Source organism: Marmota monax, unplaced genomic scaffold (assembly GCF_021218885.2).
Source record: "Marmota monax isolate L192 unplaced genomic scaffold, Marmota_monax_Labrador192_F-V1.1 WCK01_AAM20220418_F8-fsc00031, whole genome shotgun sequence".
Lineage (NCBI taxonomy): Eukaryota > Metazoa > Chordata > Mammalia > Rodentia > Sciuridae > Marmota > Marmota monax.
The window spans coordinates 16,727,502-16,748,076 of record NW_026695197.1 but is presented as its reverse complement, the minus strand read 5'-3'; the positions used below and the strand labels follow the sequence as shown (position 1 = coordinate 16,748,076).

Below are 20,575 nucleotides of genomic sequence, written 5' to 3'. Positions count from 1 at the left end.
ACCTGTTTGGGCAGTACCAAAAGGATCACAAAGGACTTTTTTGGTAGGGAAAGAAAATATTTTTATAATTGAAGAAGCATCAAATCAGAATGTGGTTCTCACAGGCAACCTGCTAAGAGATAATAGAGGAAGAAATCTCACCCTTTTTTTTTTTTTTGAATTTTTAATATTTATTTTTTAGTTATTGGCAGACACAACATCATTGTTTGTACGTGGTGCTGAGGATCGAACCTGGGCCGCACGCATGCCAGGCGAGCGCGCTACCGCTTGAGCCACATCCCCAGCCCCAATCTCACCCTTTTTTACAGCCACCCAGATACAACCTATTTTCCACATCTTCTCAAGATAAACAGCTAGTCCTCACGCAGTTGACAGCACCATTTGTCACACGATGTTCAACCTCACTTTACCTGGTGCTGTAGTTTGAATGTTGAATATTCCACAGAGTCATGTGTTGACAGCTTGATCCCAGCCTGTAGCACTGTTGGGAGAACCTTTAAGGGGTGGGGCCTAGTGGAAGGAAGTTAGATCATTGGGGGTGTGCCCTTGAAGGGAGATTGGAACTCCAGCCCTTCCTAGCTCACTCTTTATTTCCTGACCATCATGAGGTGAACAGTCCCCTTCCTCCTGACACACCTGCCATCACAGGCCCAAAGCAACAGGACCAAGTCACTGTGGACTGGACCTTCTGAAACCATGAACCAAAATAAACTTTTTCCCTTACTAGGTTGAGAGTCTCAGGTATTTTTGTCACAGTGATGGAAAACTGACTTACCAGGACAGTAATGGCACCTGTTTCTAAATACCTAAGGCTGGTAGTTGCGGGGGTGGGGAGTGGGGGTGGGTTATGACCATTGTGTTGGCTCATTGGCTTTGTCTAGAGGAGAGCAAACTTCTCAAATCTTTCTGACAGGAGGTAGCTTTGCAACTTGGAGCAAGGTACACGTTGAAGTTAGAATCCTTCCCTAACCCTGAGACTGGGAGATGGGGGTGCATGGTTCCTTGATTTTTACATTTCAAGGAGATGGCTTCCAGGTCTTCAAGAAAGATGTCCCTGGGTCACAAAGCTGACAAAAGGCCTGTCATATTTTGAAAGTGATTTATATCCATTTCAAAGAGAAGAGAAAGGTGGTGCAAGTTTTCTAAAGTAATACAGTAAGAAAAAGGATGCAAGTAGACTTTTATACCTTTTGTCTTTTTTTGAGAAAGTGCAAGGATACTTTGTGGAAGATTTGCTTTGTGCCTACATACAGCTTGTGCAGTTTTCTAGGATTCTTATTTTGTTTTTTGCCTTCCTTTTTAAAGGATTATTATTTTATTACAATTACTTATTATATTATTTTAAGTTTATTATGCTGTTATAACTTTTTAATGTTATTACAGAAAGAACACATGTTCAGTGTTAGGATAGAAAAGCATCAAGAAGCAGAAAAAAAAAGTCTCAAAAATCCCACTACTCAGAGACATATTAACTTTTTGGTATATTTTCTCTCAGACTTTTCTTGAAGCCTTTTTAAACAGAAATAAGATAATAGTGAACTTCTACATATATTATCCTCCTCCTTCTCCTCCTTTTTCTTCTTTGCTTAAAATTACCAATTTCCCCATGTCATTTAAAGCTTCTGCACACTATGATGTTGTGGTAGCTATAGGGCCACCCATTGCATTGGTGGGTTGCATTTTTAAGCCTTGTTAAACCTTTTGATACATATTTCCAAAATCTCTTCCAGACAAGTGATTTCCAATGACCAGCCCTGATGTTAACATTACATATATTTTGTCATTTTGACAGGATAAAAAAAAACTATTAAGACTATTATTTTCATTTGCATGCCTCCAGTTACTAGTAAGATTAAACCCACACCAAAATGCATTGGTGTTTATTTTTGGAAAAAGTGATACATGTATTAGATTAAAAAACTACAAAAGAGTATGTGAATGGAAAGTAACAATCCTGAGGCTGGGATTGTGGCTCAGTGGTAGAGCACTCGCCTTGCATGTGTGAGACCCTGGGTTCCATCCTTAGCATCACATACAAAAATAAGCAAGTGAAATAACTACAACTAAAAATATATTTAAAAAAAGAAAGTAACACTCCTTATCTTGTTATCAATCACCCCATTCTCTTTTCTTGAAGCAAATATTATGTTAAATGTATCTAAATGGTTTGTTGTTAGATACAGCTTTCTTATACTTAACATTTGTATGTCTGCTTTTATGGCTGTTTCTATCCTTAGATTGGGGGTTATATTTTTCCATTTGTGTTATTGTAATGAAATACCAAGGCTGGTAACTTTATTTAAAAAAAAAAAAGGTGTATTAAGCTCACAATTCTGGAGGTTCAAGGACCCACCTCTGATGATGACTTTTGTTCAGCAGAATGCTGAGGCAGCTCAGGAGTCACATTGTGAGTGACCAGGAGCACACATGTGTCTTCTCTGGGCTCTCTCTCTTTCTTTCTCTCTCTCTCTTATAGAACCACCAGGATTTAATCATGCAGGTTCCAGCCTGATGTCCTTATCCAATTCTAATCACCCCCTGAAGGCCCCATCTTTGAACACCAAAGTTGTCTCAAGTTTCCATCGTCCTAACCATTAAGTCCCATGTTTATGAATCTGAGAATAAATGAAATGGAAACAGGTACTCTAAAACAGGAAAAATTGGAAATCATAATCTAGAGATTATGCATATCAGTTAATTGATATAATCATACCACAATTATATTATGTTAATATATTAAATATTAATATATGGTATAATTCTATATTACATATAATATTTAAGGTTTTTTGGGGTGGGGTACCAGGATTGAACTCAGAGGCACTGGGCCACTGAGCCACATCCCCAGTCCTATTTTGTATTTTATTTAGACACAGGGTCTCACTGAGTTGCTTAGGGCCTTGCCATTGCTGAGGCTGGCTTTGAACTCAAGATTCAGCCTTCTGAGCTGCTGGGATTACAGGCGCACGCCACTGTGCCTGGCAGTATTTAAGTTTTTATACGTGTTTCACATCTGGGATGATGGGGCAAAATGGGCTAATGCCTCATGGTGGTAATTAAATAACACACAAGCCTGTGGGGGCAACCCAACCATATCCAACCATAGCAAAGGTCATTCCTCTCCTTCCACAGGTGAGGAAACCCAGGCTCCAAGAGGTTAGCTGCCAGGAGTCCTGCTGCTAGTTGGTGGTGGGTGTGGCTCTTGGGCTTCCCATCCGGGAATCTCAGGAGGCAGCTGCAGGTGGGTGCGTGACTGAGTGGCTCTGGAATGGCTTCCTGTCCAGAAACCTCTCCCTTGTCAAGCTGGTGCTGCTGCCTGAGATCCCACCAGAGGCTATTCATCCGCCAGGGTCCACTGACTCCTCAATACCCTGAGGACCAGGGTAATCTCCACTCTGGGCCTTTTCTTGTCCACTCACACCCACCCCTGGGTCTCCCAAGACGCCCACTGTGCACAGGTGGTCATTGTCAATCAACAGTACAAACAGGCTGTCAGTTATTAAGCACATAGGTGTCTAATAGCATTGAAGAAGGCCATGTAGCATTGTGGGAGGAAGACCCTCATTCTTCTGGAAGTACAAGTGACAAATAAAAGTGTCAGATATTCTAAGGCTAGAGATGGCCCCTGTGGCCCTTCAAGTCAGGCCCATTCCTGCCTGGTGGCTCTTGCTAGCACTGCTGGGATTATCCAATATGAGCCTGGGCTTCTGGGGTGGGAGAGTGCCTGGGAATACCTCCGCGCAGCCCTTCCCCCACCTGGGATGGTTGGACTCAGAAGCAGTCTGGTCCCAGCTGGGCCTCCTCCTCCCCCAGTTCCTTCCCTTGCCTGGGACTGATGGCAGTGTCTGGGCCAAATGGCAGGGAAGACATGAAGACCAGAGGCCAGCTGGGAGGCAGCTGACCTGAAGGTAGTAACCATGGCTTCAGTCTGACCTCCAGAGCCTGCAGGAGCCCGAGGGAGAAGACCCTTGGATGAGTCTCCTGAGGAAGGGATTCAGTTTTCATTTTGTCCTGAGGCACCTGGCCAGCCTTTTGGTGACCTGGCTGCATGCTGTGCCCTGCGGGGTGGAGTATTCTTCGTGGGGGTCCTGGGCTCCATTGTCAGGGGTATGCTTTGCTCATGGAGCACAGGTGCCTGCAATGCCCAGTGGCTTGAGCCCCACAGATCCTGCCTTTCTTGGCTCAGCATCCCTGGTGATTCCAGCACCTGAGTGGACCAGCCGATGCTTGGCCAGGCCGACCATGTGCAAGGTTGGTGCTGACCACTTAGCCACACTTCCAGCCTGCCACTACATATGAAGGCAGACTGTGTCTGTGCTCATGTGCTGGGAGCAGAGAGCTATGGATGTGCTACTCGCCTTGCTGTCCCCCATAAAATTGCCCCTCTGGCCTCCTCCAGGGTCACAAGTTTATATTAAAAATCCATGACTTTGGGCTGGGGATGTGGCTCAAGGGGTAACGCGCTCGCCTGGCATGCACAGGGCGCTGGGTTGGATCCTCAGCACCACATAAAAAAATAAAGATGTTGTGTCCACTGAAAACTGAAAAATAAATATTAAAAAAAAAATCCATGACTTTGGGTCTTCAATCAGATGGAGAGGCTCTCAGAGATGACTTGGTGCAGCCTCTTCAATTTACAGTGTTTACAGTACTCTCCACAGCGACAGTAGAAGCTCTGATGATATTAAAAACACCGAATAATGCAGAAGTCCTTCAGCTTTTTGATTTGTTTGGTTGCAGTATTGGGGAGGGGACCCAGGGCCTCACACATGCTAGGCAAGTGTTCATCCACTAAGCTACACCCCCAGCTGTTTTTTAAAATTTTCTTTTGAGACAGGGTCTCACTAAGTTGCTGAGGCTGGCCTTGAACTTGAGATCCTCCTGCCTCAGCTTCTCAGTCATTGGGATCACAGGCATGTGTCAGGAAAGTATTCTTTTGTTGTTGCTTTGAAAGAGAATAGGGAACCTGGCATAGTGGCCCACACCTGTAAGTTGCTAGCCTCAGCAATTTAGCAAGATCCTGTTTCAAAATAAAAAGGGTTTGGGATGTAAAAAAAAAACCAAAGCACCTCTGGTTCAATCCCTAATACAAAAAAAAGAAAGAAAGAAAAGGAAAGCAAAGAAAGATAGACCATGGGAACATGGATGAGGCTAAAGAAGAGGAAGAAGCACAGGCCCTGGAGTTGGGCTCCAGCTTGAATACTTTTTTAGCTTCCTATAATAGCTGGGCAGGTTATGAATGTAATCTCCCTGAGCCTCAGTTTCCTAATCTGTGAATGGGGATAATAATATTTACCTCAAAGCTTTTGGGAGGAATGAAAATGACATATAAACCTGTCCCAGTGCTAAAGCATATGTTTTCTTAGCCACATATTTTCTCAATCCACTGGCATAAATTTTAATAAGTTAATGATTACAATTTTGGAGGACATTGTTAATGGAAGTGATTCCATCTAATGGGCAATTCCTCTTGTTTTTAAACAGCATCTCTAAAACGTGATCTTGCTTTTTGCCCTGAAATTCCCTGTAGTTGACTTTGGGAAGGGTCAGATGGCGGGAGGATCCGTTGCTTTGAGATCAGGGGGTTACATTCCATGTCTGAGGGTTATGCAACAGGGGACGTGGATGACCCCGGTTGTCACCAACAACCACCACAACAGGGGAGAGCTGAGCCCCAGTGAACCTATCCCAGATTTCATAATCAGGAAATCTAGACCGCAGCTATTTTAATTCTAATAGGCGTGTAACTTTAGGTGGCACCAGAAACTTTTCAGTGCGTGAGGCCTTGAAATTATCTGAATCCAGTTGTGAATAAATCAGTTTATGTAATTCTGTACGTGTTGTGTCTATAGGTTTCAGACAGTGTTCAGTGTTGGCTAAACCTGTGAGGCGCAAAGACACTACAAGTCTGTCCAAGACCAAAAAGTTGCCTGTGGCCACTCTGGAGCTTGTTAGTGAACTCGAGTTTAGAGAAAACACTTCATTTGCAAAAATTCCTCCAGGGTGTGGATGTAACTCAGTGGCAGACTGTGTTGAGCATGCGTGAAATCCCCGGTCAATCCCCAGCACTGCAGACAACAAAAATTATTTTAACACATTTTTAGAATGAAAAGATGGAATGCTAAAGAATATGGAGAACAATATAATAAACATTCATGTCATGACTGAGTATTAACAATGTTGATAAGGTTCACATTCTGCCATGTTGATTTCAGATCTTTTTCTTCTTGTAAAATAAAGGAGACAAAAACAAACCAAGACAGAACATCAATAGCCCCTCTTTTAGCACCTAATTTTGTCCCATGTTGTTTGCTAATGTTTTCACCTGCATTTAGTTGTTTGCTCATATTTCGTGTATGCTAGCAGGTTCTTGTGTGTGTTATTTTCACCTGTGTTAATATTTGTGTGTGTGTTAGTTCACTCACCTCTATTTTATGGCAAATATTTTGAAGACAAGAATTTGCTATCCTTTTATTATTTGTCCCAGTGTCTAGGACAGTTTTTGGTGCATAGTAGATGCTCAATAAGTAGTTGTTGAGTAAGTGAATAAGTGGATAAAACTTTTCTTTGTTAGCTGGATGTGGGAGCACATACCTATAATCCCAGCTAGTTGGTTAAATTCAAGGCCAGTCTCTCTCTTTATTTCTTTCTTTCTTTAAGGTGGGGAGAGAAAATTTTTTAATATTTATTTTTTAGTTTTCGGTGGACACAACATCTTTATTTTATTTTTATGTGGTGCTGAGGATTGAACCCAGCGCCCCGCACATGCCAGGTGAGCGTGCTACCGCTTGAGCCACATCCCCAGCCCCAGCAAGATGCAGTTTCTAAATATAAAATTAGAAAAGCTGGGGATGTAGCTCAGTGATAGAGCACTCCTGAGTTCAGTCCCCAGTACTGCAAAACAAAAACAAAACAAAACATTTCTCTTTCCTTTGTTATCCTCTCTCATACCAATACTCACCTTCCTCATGGGAGTTTAATTAGCTAATAATAGACAATTCCTTCACTTAGCTCAGGAATAGAATTTTAATTATATATTAGCTTTGAAAATGATGCAATCAACTTTTTGAGATAAATAGAAAACATTGCAAAACTAAAAGAAGGATAAATTTCAACCATTTTCGCTTTTTTTTTGTTTTTTTTGTAGTGCTAGGGATCAAACCCTGGGCCTCCCGCATGCCACACAAATGCTCTACCACTGAACCCCATTTCCAGGCCCCTAGAAGAAACACATTTTAGCCTACAAAGATAAGTAGCTTTATGATGTAAAGCCTTATAAAAGTCAGATGACTACTGCATCTGACAGTAGTCATCTGACTTTTATAAGGTGGCCTGTTTCTTTCGTTAATTTATAATGAGCACCTTTCTGTGATGTTGCCCTTCCTGCTCAAGAACTATAAAGAATGCCTGCTCATGATTCCTGACTGCTATCACCCAGGAAGCACTGTCTCCTGTACGTGGGAGAGTGACAGTGTGGCTTGCTGACCTTTTGTACATTTCATGGGAAAACCTCTTGCTGGTCAGTAGTATTATTTTTTTGTGTGAATTTTATTATATGTAAATTATATCTCACTGAAAGCAATTTGCCTAGACATTCTTTTTGAGAGTCTTTGACCTGAAACTCAAGAGATACACATTCAAACATAGATGAAATAACATTTTTCTCTGCACATTAAAAATATAATTACAGTGATTTGATCTACATATTGAGTTTATCCAGACTTGCATTGTCCAGAATGGTAACCGTCAGTCACTTGGGTTTGTTCAAATGTAAATTAACAATAAAATAATAAAAGTTCTTCAATGGTATCAACTAATGTCAAGTGTTCAGGGCCCGCTACAGGAAGTTCTTTTGGACAGCCTTCATCTAAAATTTCTCATAAGGAAAGTGCTTTCTTTTTCAGGGCAAAATGAACTAAGATATCAATTTTCTGTTCTGTCCATCCCTACACCAGATCCGGTGAGAGTATTTAGAAGTAGCATGAAAGTGTGGTGGTGGAAATTTACACCTTTGAGCTCTTCATAAGTTTACAGAGACAAATGTGGTTCTTCTAGAGGGTTCTTGGTTCAAACAGGGTAGTTAGAGTAGGAAGGAACTATTGCCGTCTAGCGGTCTGTGTAGGTCTCTGGAGTTGTGATCTGATTAAATATCAAGGAATCTGCATGGAGGCAGATGGAAGGGCAGATGTTAACTGATGTTTGCCTCAAACATCAGCCCTTGCTGTCTGTGAGTCTCAATTTTGTGACTTTATAGATAGGATTATTATTGTTATTATTATTTGGTATCAGGGATTGAACTCAGGGGCACTTAACCACTGAGCCACATCCCCAGCCTGTTTTGGTATTTTATTTACAGATAGGGTCTCACTGAATTGCTTAGGGCCTTGATAAGTTGCTGAGGCTGGCTTTGAACTCGTGATCCTCCTGCCTCAGCCTTCTGAGCCAGTGGGATTACAGGTGTGCGCCACCTTACCCGGCTTGATGATGATGATGATGATTGGGAAAGCCTATGAAACATTAGTATGTAATTGGGAAAAATTTGATTTAAACCTTTTGTATGTTTTACTTCCATCCATTGCAGCTTTTGAAGTCACAGGAAATGAGGGGCTCTCCTCAAGGATCTTCTCTTTGCTATGATGTGAAGTTGTCCCTGGGAAGGCCGGCATTTCTTGCGAGGCATTTTTCAAGCCGAGGGGTGTTTTCCACTTCTGTATGTGGTCTTGCTTTAATGTGCGGTTTCAGAGGTCTCAGTTCGTAGAAGGCCAGCTCCATGGCTTTTTGTCTGAGGTGAGACAGAGCATTATGGCAGAAGGGTGTGGCCGAGAAAAGCAACTCAGGACATGGCACCACAAAGCAGAGAGAGAGAGCTGGTCAGATTATTTTTAAGAAGGCTGTGAGTTTCATAGCAGACTCCTGGGCTGGGGAACTGATTTGTAAACCAGCTAATTTACAGAATCTAAGGTGGAAATATTATTTTCTCATCCCATATTCAGCCTAGTAAAAGTCTTAGGGAATAAAAGCTTTTTGATAAGACAACCCTGGGTTTAAGTCTTAGGTTGGTCAGTTGTTAGCCTTGTGATCTTGGGAAAGTTACTAAACCTCTCTGAGCTGCACGTTTCATCAGCTTAAATAAAGTTCATGAGACTTTTTGGATGGGTTGTTGTTAAGAATTGAGATCCTGTATGTAAAGGGCCCAGTCCATAGTAAAGTGTTCAACAAGTATCTCTAAACCAAACCTAGATGGTATCACCAAGCCTTAAAGTAATGAAGCTTAACCAACAAATAAATAAATGAATAACTATTGAATGAGACCAGAATGGAGTGCAGTTGTTTTCTGAATGGACAAAGAACTGGATGGACATTCTGCTAGGCCTCTGGCCTCTGTGAGTTATGCCTGTTCCTCTCCCAGGCCGAGCTCCCTTCTGCCATGGAGACTGGAGAGGATGAGAAAGGAACCCACAGCCAGTCAGCAGTGCATTAATTGAGCACTTTATGTGTGCAGTGCTCCCCTAGCAGCACCTGAAGGGGCACCCTCAGCAGAGGGCCAGCTGGGAGGCTGGGCCAGCATGCCCTTGGGAGGTGAGCTGGACTTGCAAGGAGAGGTGCTGGGCACCCAGGACGCCCAGCTCCATGACACTTTTGGCCAAGGACTTTGGAGACGTCCGAGACAGTTCCCTCCCTTGAAAGATGAGAGCAGAGACTGGGAGCAGCACTGAGACTTGCCTGAGGACTTTGGGCATCAGTGGAGGTGGCTCACTCCAGCTACCACCTGCGCCCCACGGCCTTGGTTGAAAGCCTGGTTATTATTAAGGGTTTTATTTAAAAATCTTGTCTGCCCTTCATCTGAGTATTCCTCTTTTCTCTGAATTCCTTCTTTGGTTTTTTGTTTGTTTGGTCTTCTGGCTTTCAAGTTCAGACTTTCTCCATTTGCCAGTGTCCTTAGCAGCCAGTCCCTAGAAGGTCACTTAGAAGCTCTGCATTGCTATGCAACAAGAGCTCTCAGCCAGGTTGATCTTTCCCCAGGGGCGTTTGGCAGTGTCTGGAGACATTTCTGGCTGTCATAACAGGAGAGTTGGGGTGCAGTGCTGCTGGCACCTAGTAGCAGACACCAGGATGTTGCCCACCCTACAGGCACAAGACATCCCCACCAAAGAGCTCTGCAGCCCCAGGTGTCCACAGTGCCAGTAGGGAAAGCCTGTCCCAGGGCTCTCAGATGGCACAGTCCCTTTTGTTCTTTGCTGTGTCCTTTAAGCCTCAGTTTCTTTTCTGAGAAATGCATCCCTGGCTCAACCAGAGGGGCAGGGTAAGTGGTCCCAGCATTCTGTAAGTGGTCCCAGCATTCTGGTGGGCAGGCTTGCAAGTGCCCCCAGCTGTTTTCAGTGTAAGGTATCCAAGGAGAACAGAACAGAACTTCTCTGGGTCCTCTTGCTATGGGGGCACATGTGCTGCATCTGGGGTGGGCAGGTGGAGCATGAGTGGGAAGGAACCTGCAGGGTGGTGGTAGCAGGAGAGGGTCATCTAGCTGCTCCTTATCTGGATTTAACACATTCTTTTGCCTTTAATGCCATTCTATCTACCCACCTGCTGTGGGCCCCAGCCCCTCTCTTGCCTGAGTCTTCCAGAATGTGCGCTACCAATAGATCCTCCTCTTTTGCCTGAGTGTCTGATGCTGGGGATTGAACCCAGGGGGCTCCACTTCTGAGCTACATCCCCAGCCCTTCTTATGTTTATTTTGAGACAGGATCTCACTAAGTTGCTGAGGCTGGCCTCGAACTTGTGATCCTCCAGCCTCATCACTCAAGTCTCTGGGATTACAGGCATGTGCCGCCATGCCTGGTTCAGCTCTACTTCTTGTAGATAGTCAGGAGTCTATCCTCTCCACCTAAGTTCCTTACCCATCTGCTTGTTGTCCATGCCCAGGTCCTTATTATTGCTTTGCTGATATTTTTGCAGGTTTGGGGAAGTAGAGACACATGTTTTAAGTCCATCAGCTTAGCCCGGGAGCAACACCCTTATGCATTGGAAAACTGGCAATTTCATGAAAATCTTTGAAGCATATTTTACCTCACGAGGGGACAGAATACTGGCAACCAGAGCTCTTCCGTTTAAGTCTCTAGAGGCAGGAATTGAGGGATGGCACTATAGTAAAGGTAGAAGAGCCCTCTGACCTTGATCTCACTGAGCCTCAGTTTCCCTGTGTTGAAAATGTGTGGTCTCAGCCCTGCTGGGAAAGGGGAAGTGAGCAGTGGCTGCAGGAGAGCAGAGACGCTGGGTCATCCTCATGGTGGGAATCCTCACCGTCAACTCCATCAAGTGTATGATCAAGGTGATGTGTCACTTGGGCACGAGGACAGAACAAGCCTTGTTAGACAGGCTTAACCCAACAAGTGAGTGTGTGTACCGACTGCCTCGTTTTCTTGCCAGAGGCCTCCAGTTTGGTTGGCAGAGTGGTGACCAGCTGGCCAATTGGACGGGGCTCTTTAATGTCACCGACAACCCAGCAGTGCAGAGCAGCAGTGACTCCAGTTCCAGGTACAGACCCCGACAAATGGCCAGGGAGGGGGGAGCCCATCCTGTGGGGACCCTGGAGTCTGTGCCCCATGGTCCACCCCCAGAACTGCCTTCAGGGGAGAGGCAGCTTGATCTGCTGGCTCAAAGCAAGATCATTTGGGGATCCTCCTATCACGTTACCCCAGGGGTGAGTGGATGTGAAGGCTGAGGAGTAGGACCCACGCCCAACAACATAGGGACTCATTGGCCCTGGGGTGTCTGGGTCTCAAGCCTCCATCTGAGGGTGGGAGCCAAGGCTATGTCCCTGTAGCATGGATTGGGACATCAGCTGTCAGGTGTTAGCAGGGTGTGTGTGGCATCAGGGATGGGTGTTGGGCTAGGGTCCCTTGCTCCTCTGAAGTCCACTGCCTGGGCACAAATGGGCTGCCCTTGGCTGGGCAGAGACACTTCAGGGCAGTGCTGAACTGACGTCCGTGCTGTCACGGGGTGTTTCCTCTTGATCTCAGTGTTTGGAGCTCATGTCAGTAACCGAGGGCACTCTGCAGACTCAGGAGCGGAAGCTCAGCAAGATTGTTGAGCAAGTGCAGATGGAACATCCTCTGGCGGGCACAGTCCTTGCAGGGAGGGATTGTGGGGGATTTCCTGAGGAGGTAGGATGCTCTCTCGGCTGGGAGCTGGGTGTGGCTGGAACCTGCCAGCTAAATGCTTCCAGGGGCCGATGGAGGTGTTTGGTTCTTGTATTCCTAAGTACAGGCTTTCAGAGCCACTGCCCTGGGAAGAGGCCTGAGTTTTCCACACAGTTAATTTTGACGCCCAAACATGAAATTGACCCTGCATGCAGAAGTTGAGTTTTTCAGAGATCCCTGGTACGTATGCGTTTGTTCAATACTTAAACAAGTAAAGACGTGGTGGCAATGTCAGAAACCAGGCAGGCAGATGCCCACGGGCAGGACTGAGGTGTGGGGACGACATGGCGAGGGCTCCTGGGTCTGATGCTGGCTTCTTGGGACCACAGTTCTTCCTGTTTATGGCCAGCTGCGTGGCCCTTGGGATGTCACAGGGAGGGTGAATGATCCATGGTTGTCCTTGAAATGTTGAGCTTGCACACTGGCCCGTCTACCGTGTGTTCTGCCTGCAGAGATGGACAGTGGCCTGGGGAAGTGAGCGGCTGTCCATCTTCCAGGGGAGCCGCCTGGGAGAGGCTTGAGAGGCCTTGGCTGGAAATGCTGGAGTGAGCAGGAAGGACAGGCCCCTGGGAGGCTGTTTCTGGACAGACGTCCCCAGTCAGTGGCTGAAGTCATTGAATGGACTCTGTCCCTTACTCCTCCTGGGCCAGTATCCTCCTTCCCCTCCTCTTCAGTATCGTCTCGCCCCCCTGCTCGCTGTCTCTGTTCCTGTCATCTGTTCTTGGCCCGTCTTTCATTTTCCTTCCCTTTGTCATCTCCCCTGTTCTTTATTTTCTCTTCCTCTCTTTCTGTCTCAAGGACTCAGGTCAGTCTCCCCTTTCCTAAACACTGGGATCCCTCAGGGGCGGTGATACCACTGTCCCCTGTCAGTTGGGTTTTGGAATTCAAGTGCCCTTTATCCAAGGTCATGACCAGCTGAGTTGACTTCCTTTTGGAGAGCAGCCAGTTGACCAAGAATTCCCTTAGCCACAGAATAAATGTCATCCCAAGTTTCCCTGGGACAGTTCCAATTCCAATCTCAGTTTCTAGTTAACCCCCAAAGGACTGCAGCATGCTCAGCTCTCCTGTGAGACATGGTGGTTCGTGTCATTAAAAACTGAGCTGGTAGTGCCTCAATTCACAATAACTGAGCTATGGAACCAATCTTGGTGCCCTTCATGAGATGAATGGATAAAGAAAATGCGGTACATATACACAATGGACTATTACTCAGTATTAAAAGAGAATAAAGTTATGGCATTTGCAGGGAAATGGATGGTACTGGAGACTACCATGTTAAGTGAAATAAGCCAATCCCCCCAAATCAAAGGCCAAATGTTCTCTCTGATATGCTGATGCTAATACACATTAAAGGTTGGGGGAGGGAAGAATAGAAGTTCATTGGATTAAACAAAAGGGAATGAAGGGAAGGGAGGGAAGATGGGAATAGGAAAGAGACTAGAATGAATTGGACATAACTTTTCTATGTTCATATATGCATACATGACCAGTGTAACTCCACATCATGTTTCATCACAAGAATGAGAAGTTATACTCCATGTATGTACAGTATGACAAAATACACTCTATTGTCATGTACAACTATAAAGAACAAATTAAACAAAAGAATAGGGGGCTGGGGTTGTGGCTCTGTGGCCGAGCACTTGCCTAGCATGTGTGATGCACTGGGTTCCATCCTCAGCACCACATAAAAGTAAATAAAATAAAAGTATTGTGTTCATCTATAATTAAAAAAAAAAAAAAAGAATAAAAGGAAAAAAAAATAAACTGAGCCGGATGTGGGAGATTTTTTTTCCCCTTGGTGAGCAAGCAGCTTGTTCTTCTTTAAAATGGGTCGCTTAGCTCCTGGCAGCCAATCAGCAGGGCCGGGGGAGGACCTAAGCAGGACACAGTGTACAGCATCCTGATGAGCGGCCCTCCGCGTCTGGAGCGGGGAATGCTCTCCGTGGCATTATCCAGCTATTGAATAATTCAGTGCCTGCCATATTTTGCTATCTATAGTTGTGTAGTGTGTCGATGTGTGGGACAACCTGTTATCATTTATTATTAACAGGGTTGGAAAGGAAGTCAGGATCTACCAAATATAACCAGGGGAAAAAGAGGGGCAGAAAAGCAAAGGATTAATGTACTGTATGCTCAAGCAGGAGCCACAGAAGGAACCAGTCCAAACGACCAGTCTGGAAGACTCCAAACAGGACCACAAAGAAAATCCAGACTGTGCTCAAAAAGGCCCTGATCAGATCTTCTCACTGGATACATGCTGGGGAGGTCCAGGCGGAACTGGAAAGTGTGTGAGTTATAAAATCACATGAACATACAGCTTGATGAAGTTTAAGTCTAAGTCTATGAACTATTATCCACTAAACAGCCTCAGGAGAACTGTTTTAATGAGCAGATAGAAATGCTTTTTAATCAGCGTGTGTTTTATTTAACTGAGTACTTTGAATAAGTAGGAAGGTCTTTCTTGTCTTGTTTAAATTATGAGCTACTGGTTCCATGTCCCCAGCTCGATACTGATTTTGCTTCTTTGAGTTCTCAGCACCTTCTATGGTGTCTACTCGGTGCTCAGTGTTAATTGAATAAAAGAACAAAGTATGCAGAGAAGTTGTAAAGGGTATTGGTAAGATTGCAAACTTCAACCTCAGTGCTCCCACATCTTCCCTTAGAGATTTATTCCTTTGGATTCAATCTTGCTATCTCCTCGAATGGTCTTGGGAAAGTCACCACCAGAAAGGGGGAAGCACTTTGGATGCATAAACTCAGTCACAGGTTGGAATTATCAGAGCATTTTCTCTTGGGAAGAGCAGATGACAGGGCAGCCTGAGGGTTCTGAGCCCCAGGGTAGAAAAACGGGGAGACTGAAAGTTGTAAAGAAAGTAGAAAGGAAGTTGAGCATGGTGATGCATGCCTATAATCACAGCAACTCAGGAGGCTGAGGCAGGAGGATCATAGTGAGACCTTGTCTTTAAATTAAAATAAAAGGGCTGGGGATGTAGCTCAGTGGTAGAGTGCCACTATGCAAAAACAAAAACAAAAATATAAGCAAAAAAGGAGGCAAGAAGGCAGTGGTGGATTGTTTACTTTTGTGATGATGAGAAACCTCCCCAACACCTCCCCCCAGGCACAGCATTTCTGGGAGGAGAGGCCGAGTACTCATCCTACGGGGCCAGCTCCAAACCTTGGTCCCTGCTCCACACCCTGGTCCTGTCTTCCTGCCAATATGCGCCTCCTGCCCCACCTCCTCCTGCAAGCCCTCCGTGATGGCCCAGCCCACCTGAGCCCTTTCACTCTACTTTCTGTGAGATGTGTCTGCTTTCAGGGCAGTGTCTGTCATTACACAGGGACAACTCTCCCACAGTGTGAGGTGCCTTTCCGTGTTTGTTGAGGCATCTGCAAATCCCTAGGAGCCTCTCCCCTTGGAGACCTGGCTGCACCATCTGTGCATGTATCCCCAGGGCCCTCCTGATGCTCAGCCCCAGGTGCAGCCCACTGGCAGCCTGGTGGGCTGGCCTCTTCAGTGCCTTTTCCCTGGCTGCACACCAGCCTTGGTCCTCTGGTCTTTCCACTGGGACATGATGGCCAGGGGAGGAGAGGAGAAGCAAGCCAAGGGAGCCTTCCCACTGAGGTCTGGAGCAGAGCTGGCTGGGTGGCCTGTGGCTGGGACTCCCTTCTCCCTGGACTGCTGGGCTTCTGGGTTGGAGTGTGGAAAAAAGAGAAGCCCCTGACCCATGACAGAAGAGAGCCATCCCTGCAGAAGAGTGAGCCGAGTGAGCGAGGAGGAGGTTGCCTTCTGTGTGTCTTGCAAGTCCCATATGTCATGGGGTTTGGAATTGTCATATTTTAGAGCACCTTATTATGCTGTAGTGAATTGTTCCCTAATTGTTTCAAGACAGTGTATAATTAGATAATAAATTATGTGGCATAGTGGGCGAGCGTTCTTGGAACTTAGGTGGAAATCAAGATGCTTTGGTGAGGAAGTAAGACTCGGCTGAGCCCTTGAGGGTCAGCCCGCAGCCTGGTGTCATGGGGCTGATGGTGTGCCAGGCGCTTGCTGGGAGCCTTCTGTGCATTGTCACATTTAATCCTCACCCTCAAGCCTTTGAGATGGGCACTCCCACCATCCCCACGTTATAGGTGAGGAAACGGAGTCATGGAAAGGTGACATCACCTCTGGGGGGTGGGTGGTCGAGGCAGAGCACACGGATGTGGTGTGACTCTGAAGTCCCAGCTCCTGGGCTGCGGACAGGTCATCCATGCTGGGGTGAGTGCCGCTTGCCTTCCCTTTCCAAGGCCTCTCTTCCCTTCTGTTCTTGTCCTCAGCTCCTGGCAGTGAGACAGAACAAAAAGGCCTTGAATAAAAAAGGACGTGAGTGGGTCATTGCTCTGCGCATTTCCTCTCATCCTTGGGCTGCAGCAGTGGCTTTGGGCATGATGCTCCTGATTCTCTCGCTGCCCCTTCCTAGCTCTCCCCACCTTTCCTCCTCTGGGGCCTCCTCCCTTCCCCTCACCCACTCCTCTGGGGTTCTCTCTGGGAGACTTCGATCCCTGAACTCAGTACTTCCCTGACGGCTGTTCCCCAAAAGATGCTTCCTGCCCTCTGCCTTCAACTAGGGATTCTGCGCTTCAAAGAGAAGCCCTTGGGATGCGGTGAAATGTCAGGTGTTGCAGTGACGTGGGTGCAGGATGGCTTAGGGTGAGCCTTTCTGGTCAGTTTCCCCTTTTGTGGAAAAGGAAGGGGGAAGTGGGAAGGTGGCTGGTGGAGCTCTTGGTCTCCATCCAGCTGGCAAGAATTTGGAGAGTCAGGTTAGCAATATCTTCTAGTGTGGGTGCTGGTGAAACAAACAAAAAAAAATGGTTCCATACTTTTAACTGACTTTTAAAAAAATCACTTATTTTGGAGTCATGCAGCTATGAAATATATTATTAGTCTCCCCTGCTGTAGAGAGATGCTCTGATGAGTAGGTCGTAATGATGTTGGTTGCATGAGTTACTTTTAAGAGACTTGAAGGCTGATTCTTGCAAAACCACCATTTCTTCTCTTGGGCCTGTGCAGGTGTCCCATAGGTGATCTCTTGACATTAGGAAGCCAGAACCCCTCAGATCATGGGAACACCATTTCCTGAACATGCATCTGATGAAGAACCGTGAAGGTCGTGTGTGCACAGACCCCTGGTGACTTTACCTCTTATTGCTTTACATCACGCTGCTTCTTTATCCCAGAAAAATCTAGTGAGGAGGGTGGAGCATCATCCTCACCCCAACCCCTCCTGACCCGGGTCAGCTCCCCATGCTCCTCCCTTTAGCCGCCATGACCACATCTCCCTCCTCCCCTGCCTCACAGACCCTGTACTTCCTTCCTCTTCGCTTGTCTTCCAGAAGTTCATTCCAGTCCCTGGCAAAGGTAGGAGGCCTTTCGAAGCAGTGAGGATGAAAGGAAATGGAGAATAGGAAGAAAAGGGGCTGGAGTTGGGCAGAGAAGACCCAGCATCTACCTGGTAATCGGATGGGGGATACTTGCAAGTGTTCCCTAGAAGCTAGAAGTTCTAGAAGCATCTAGAGGCTCTATGTAGCTACGCATAGCCCTGCATCCTCCTTAATCCATGGCTACCAAGACTGTGCTGGGATTATAGGTGATGGGGAATCACGAACAGGCAGAGACGGGGCCTGCACACAGGACCCTGGTCAGAATGTGCTCCATGTGTCGAAGGTAAACCTTCCCTCCCTGATGCTCAGCTGGCTCTTGGGTCTGCCCATTAGAGCCTCGAAGAACATGTTAAGTCCATCCCTTCCTCCTCCTCCACAGCGATCACCTCCTGTCCCCTCTACTCCCCCAGGACCTAGCTCTACCCACCCCCTCTTGGTTTTCCTTACTGCGACTTCACGGTCAGCGTCATGGCAGCTGCCTTGCCTCGGCTTCTGCCCACAGAGCGTACCTGCCCCTGTCAAGACCACTGGTGGCCCCCTAGTTGTCTCACTGGTCTTGCCCTCCCTCCCTCCTGGACCCCATCAGCTCTGGATGGACTTGCCCTTCTGGCCCGGGGGCGCTCTCTGCTCGGAGCATCCTTGTCTGGGTTTTCCTCCCACCTGCCCTCCTTCTTTGTGTCTCTCTGCCAGCAAGGGCTGACCTCAGGCCTGCCCTGGGCCCCCTTGTTCATTCTGTCTGCTCGCTTTCCCCGACTTCTCAAGGAGTCCTTGTCCTTTGATTGGGAACATGTATCTCCAGCCCCATCCTCTGCTCTGGGCCACAGGTGTGCGTATCTGACTGCCTACCTGTTATCTCCCCTCGGATGTCTGAGGTCATGGTGACTTCACATGGCCCACTCCCCTTTCCATTCACACCCCAAAACTTTCCTCTTCCCTTCCGTAAATGGCTCCATCCCCTACCTGTTGTTCAAGCTAAAGTTGTTGGTTACCATAGACACCCCCCCCCTCTCTGACTTGCTGAATCTTGGCCATCAGCACATCCCACCGGTCCAGTCCCTCAGCTACCTGCTAGGCCTGTCTCTTCCCCCACCTGCTCAGCCTCTGGGAACAGCATCAGGTCCCCCACTCTGCACCGGTTCCTTTCCTCCTTCCCAAGTCCCTTGGCAGACAGCGTGACCTTTTAAATCAGATGTTGGTGTTCCCCTGTTTGAATGCTCTGAGCACCGCGATGTGGGGTGGCCCACAGGCCCAGTGTGTCCCAGGCCTCCTGCCTTCTGACCCCCCACCCCCCTTCCCACCACACTGGCTGCTGGTGGACCTGCGGCTGGCCACCTCTGGCTGTCCTCAGAGCATCTGTGTTCACTCACTGTTCCCTCTCTGGGAAGTTCTTCCCGCACATCTGCATAAGGCTCCACCCCTTGCATTATGTCCCCTGTCCAAGGAGACCTTCCTTGACTGGCCTCAGGTGTCCTCTGTCTCCTACCCTGCTATTTATTTAATTATTTATTTATTTTGATAGATTTCATGGTCGCCGTCACTCTGTTATAAATATCTGATCCTCACCCCTTGGTAGTGTCCAGGAGGGAGCGGTTTTGAATGCCTAGATCATCACTGGGTTCTGCCCTAAACGGTGCCTGGACTTAGTAGAAGTTCAGTGAACCTTCAGTGGGTGGAAGAGAAGAGCAACTCTCAGCCTGTGGAGGGGCCCTGACGAGCCATGGAGGGATGGCTTGTCATTCAGCATAAGGAGGGCTGGGGGAGAAGTGACCAGAGGAAGCCAACCAGGTGACCTCTGAGGGATGAGTAGGAAGATGCACTGAAGTTCTAGACAGAGAAACCAGCCCGGGTGAGACAGGAAGACCAAGTCAGGTCCCTGCTCTGCAGAGGAGATGAAGAGGAGGTACTTGTCTTGGGCACTGGAGGAGGGTCATAGCCCACTAGGAACATTAAGGACACTGACCAGTGCTGATGTAGACACACTGAGTATCCCAGGCTTTTGAGCTGAATTTCATAGAAGGGAGCTTTCAGACCTTCCTGGTCTGGCCCGAGAAATAAGATCACTGCCTTGGTACCTTTGCAGGGGATGAGCTGGACCCTGTGCCTCCGCCCTGCAGAACCTTTGGCTGGGGGAAGGAGGGGTGAGTCTGGGCATGTGGCTTTGCCCCACCACGTGCCAGAAATGACAGCCCAGGCTTGGTGGAAGGTGCCCATGGGAGCAGATTGACCTCAGGAATGCTAGGGCTGCCCTAGAGCATCAGGCCTTTTGCTTTTAGACCTTGATGTCTCAAATTCCTGGGGACAGGTGAGGAATTGTGGCCCAGAGAGGGCAGGGGAAGCCTGAGGCTGCCGAGCAGGGCCATGGTCCAGCCAGGCTCCCAGCCAGGGCTCTTCACTGCTGTGGTGTCTCCTGCTGACCTCTTTCTAGACTGACCGGGAAGACGCTGCAGCCCTGGAATTGCCAGGCTGCTGTCTTCCGGCTCTGGTTTCTGAGCATTCGCTGATGGGTAGTGTACCAGCTCCAGCCGGCAGCTGTTCTGGCTCTAGAAATAGCACTGAGCCCTCTGAAGGGCTATTATCCCTGGGAGGGGGAGGGGGCTGTATGCTGAGAAAACCCTGAGAGAACTGTGCTGTTGGAGTCAGGGAGAGGGGCACGTTGAAGTCATTAAGACCCAGGATTCCTAGATCTCATGAACCTGAGGTTTCGTTTCTAGTGCCACCATTTATTACCTGAAGGATCTTAGGCGAGTTGCCCTAGCCCTTGCAGCCTGAGTTTCTGATATAAACTGGAGGAAATAATACCTGTCTCATGGGGATGTTGGGAGAATGAAATGAACAAGGTTGAAGTCCAGGATCAGGCTGTTTCATACCGTTACTCAGGATGGGCACGGCACAAAGACTCCCAATCAAGGAGACAGGTTGGGCTGAAATCAGCTCATTTTCACTTGACCAGCCAG

General features: G+C 47.2%; 1 protein-coding gene across 9 annotated transcripts in view; it reads left to right on the top strand.

The window, feature by feature from the left end:
• Positions 1–20,575, top strand: part of St8sia5 (ST8 alpha-N-acetyl-neuraminide alpha-2,8-sialyltransferase 5) — a 66,033-nt gene that overhangs the window by 16,939 nt on the left and 28,519 nt on the right. For 2 of the 9 annotated variants that reach the window (XM_046428422.2, XM_058573937.1), the window contains 2 exons: positions 11,425–11,532; positions 14,342–14,488. The exons of 2 other annotated variants lie outside the window; for them this stretch is intronic. In XM_046428422.2, the coding sequence (XP_046284378.1) occupies positions 11,425–11,532; positions 14,342–14,488 (255 nt within the window). Of the gene's footprint in view, positions 1–11,424; positions 11,533–12,264; positions 12,378–14,341; positions 14,489–20,575 lie in introns of those variants that run through there. 5 more of the 9 variants (XM_046428428.2, XM_046428424.2, XM_046428425.2 and 2 more) reach the window with 4 other exon arrangements.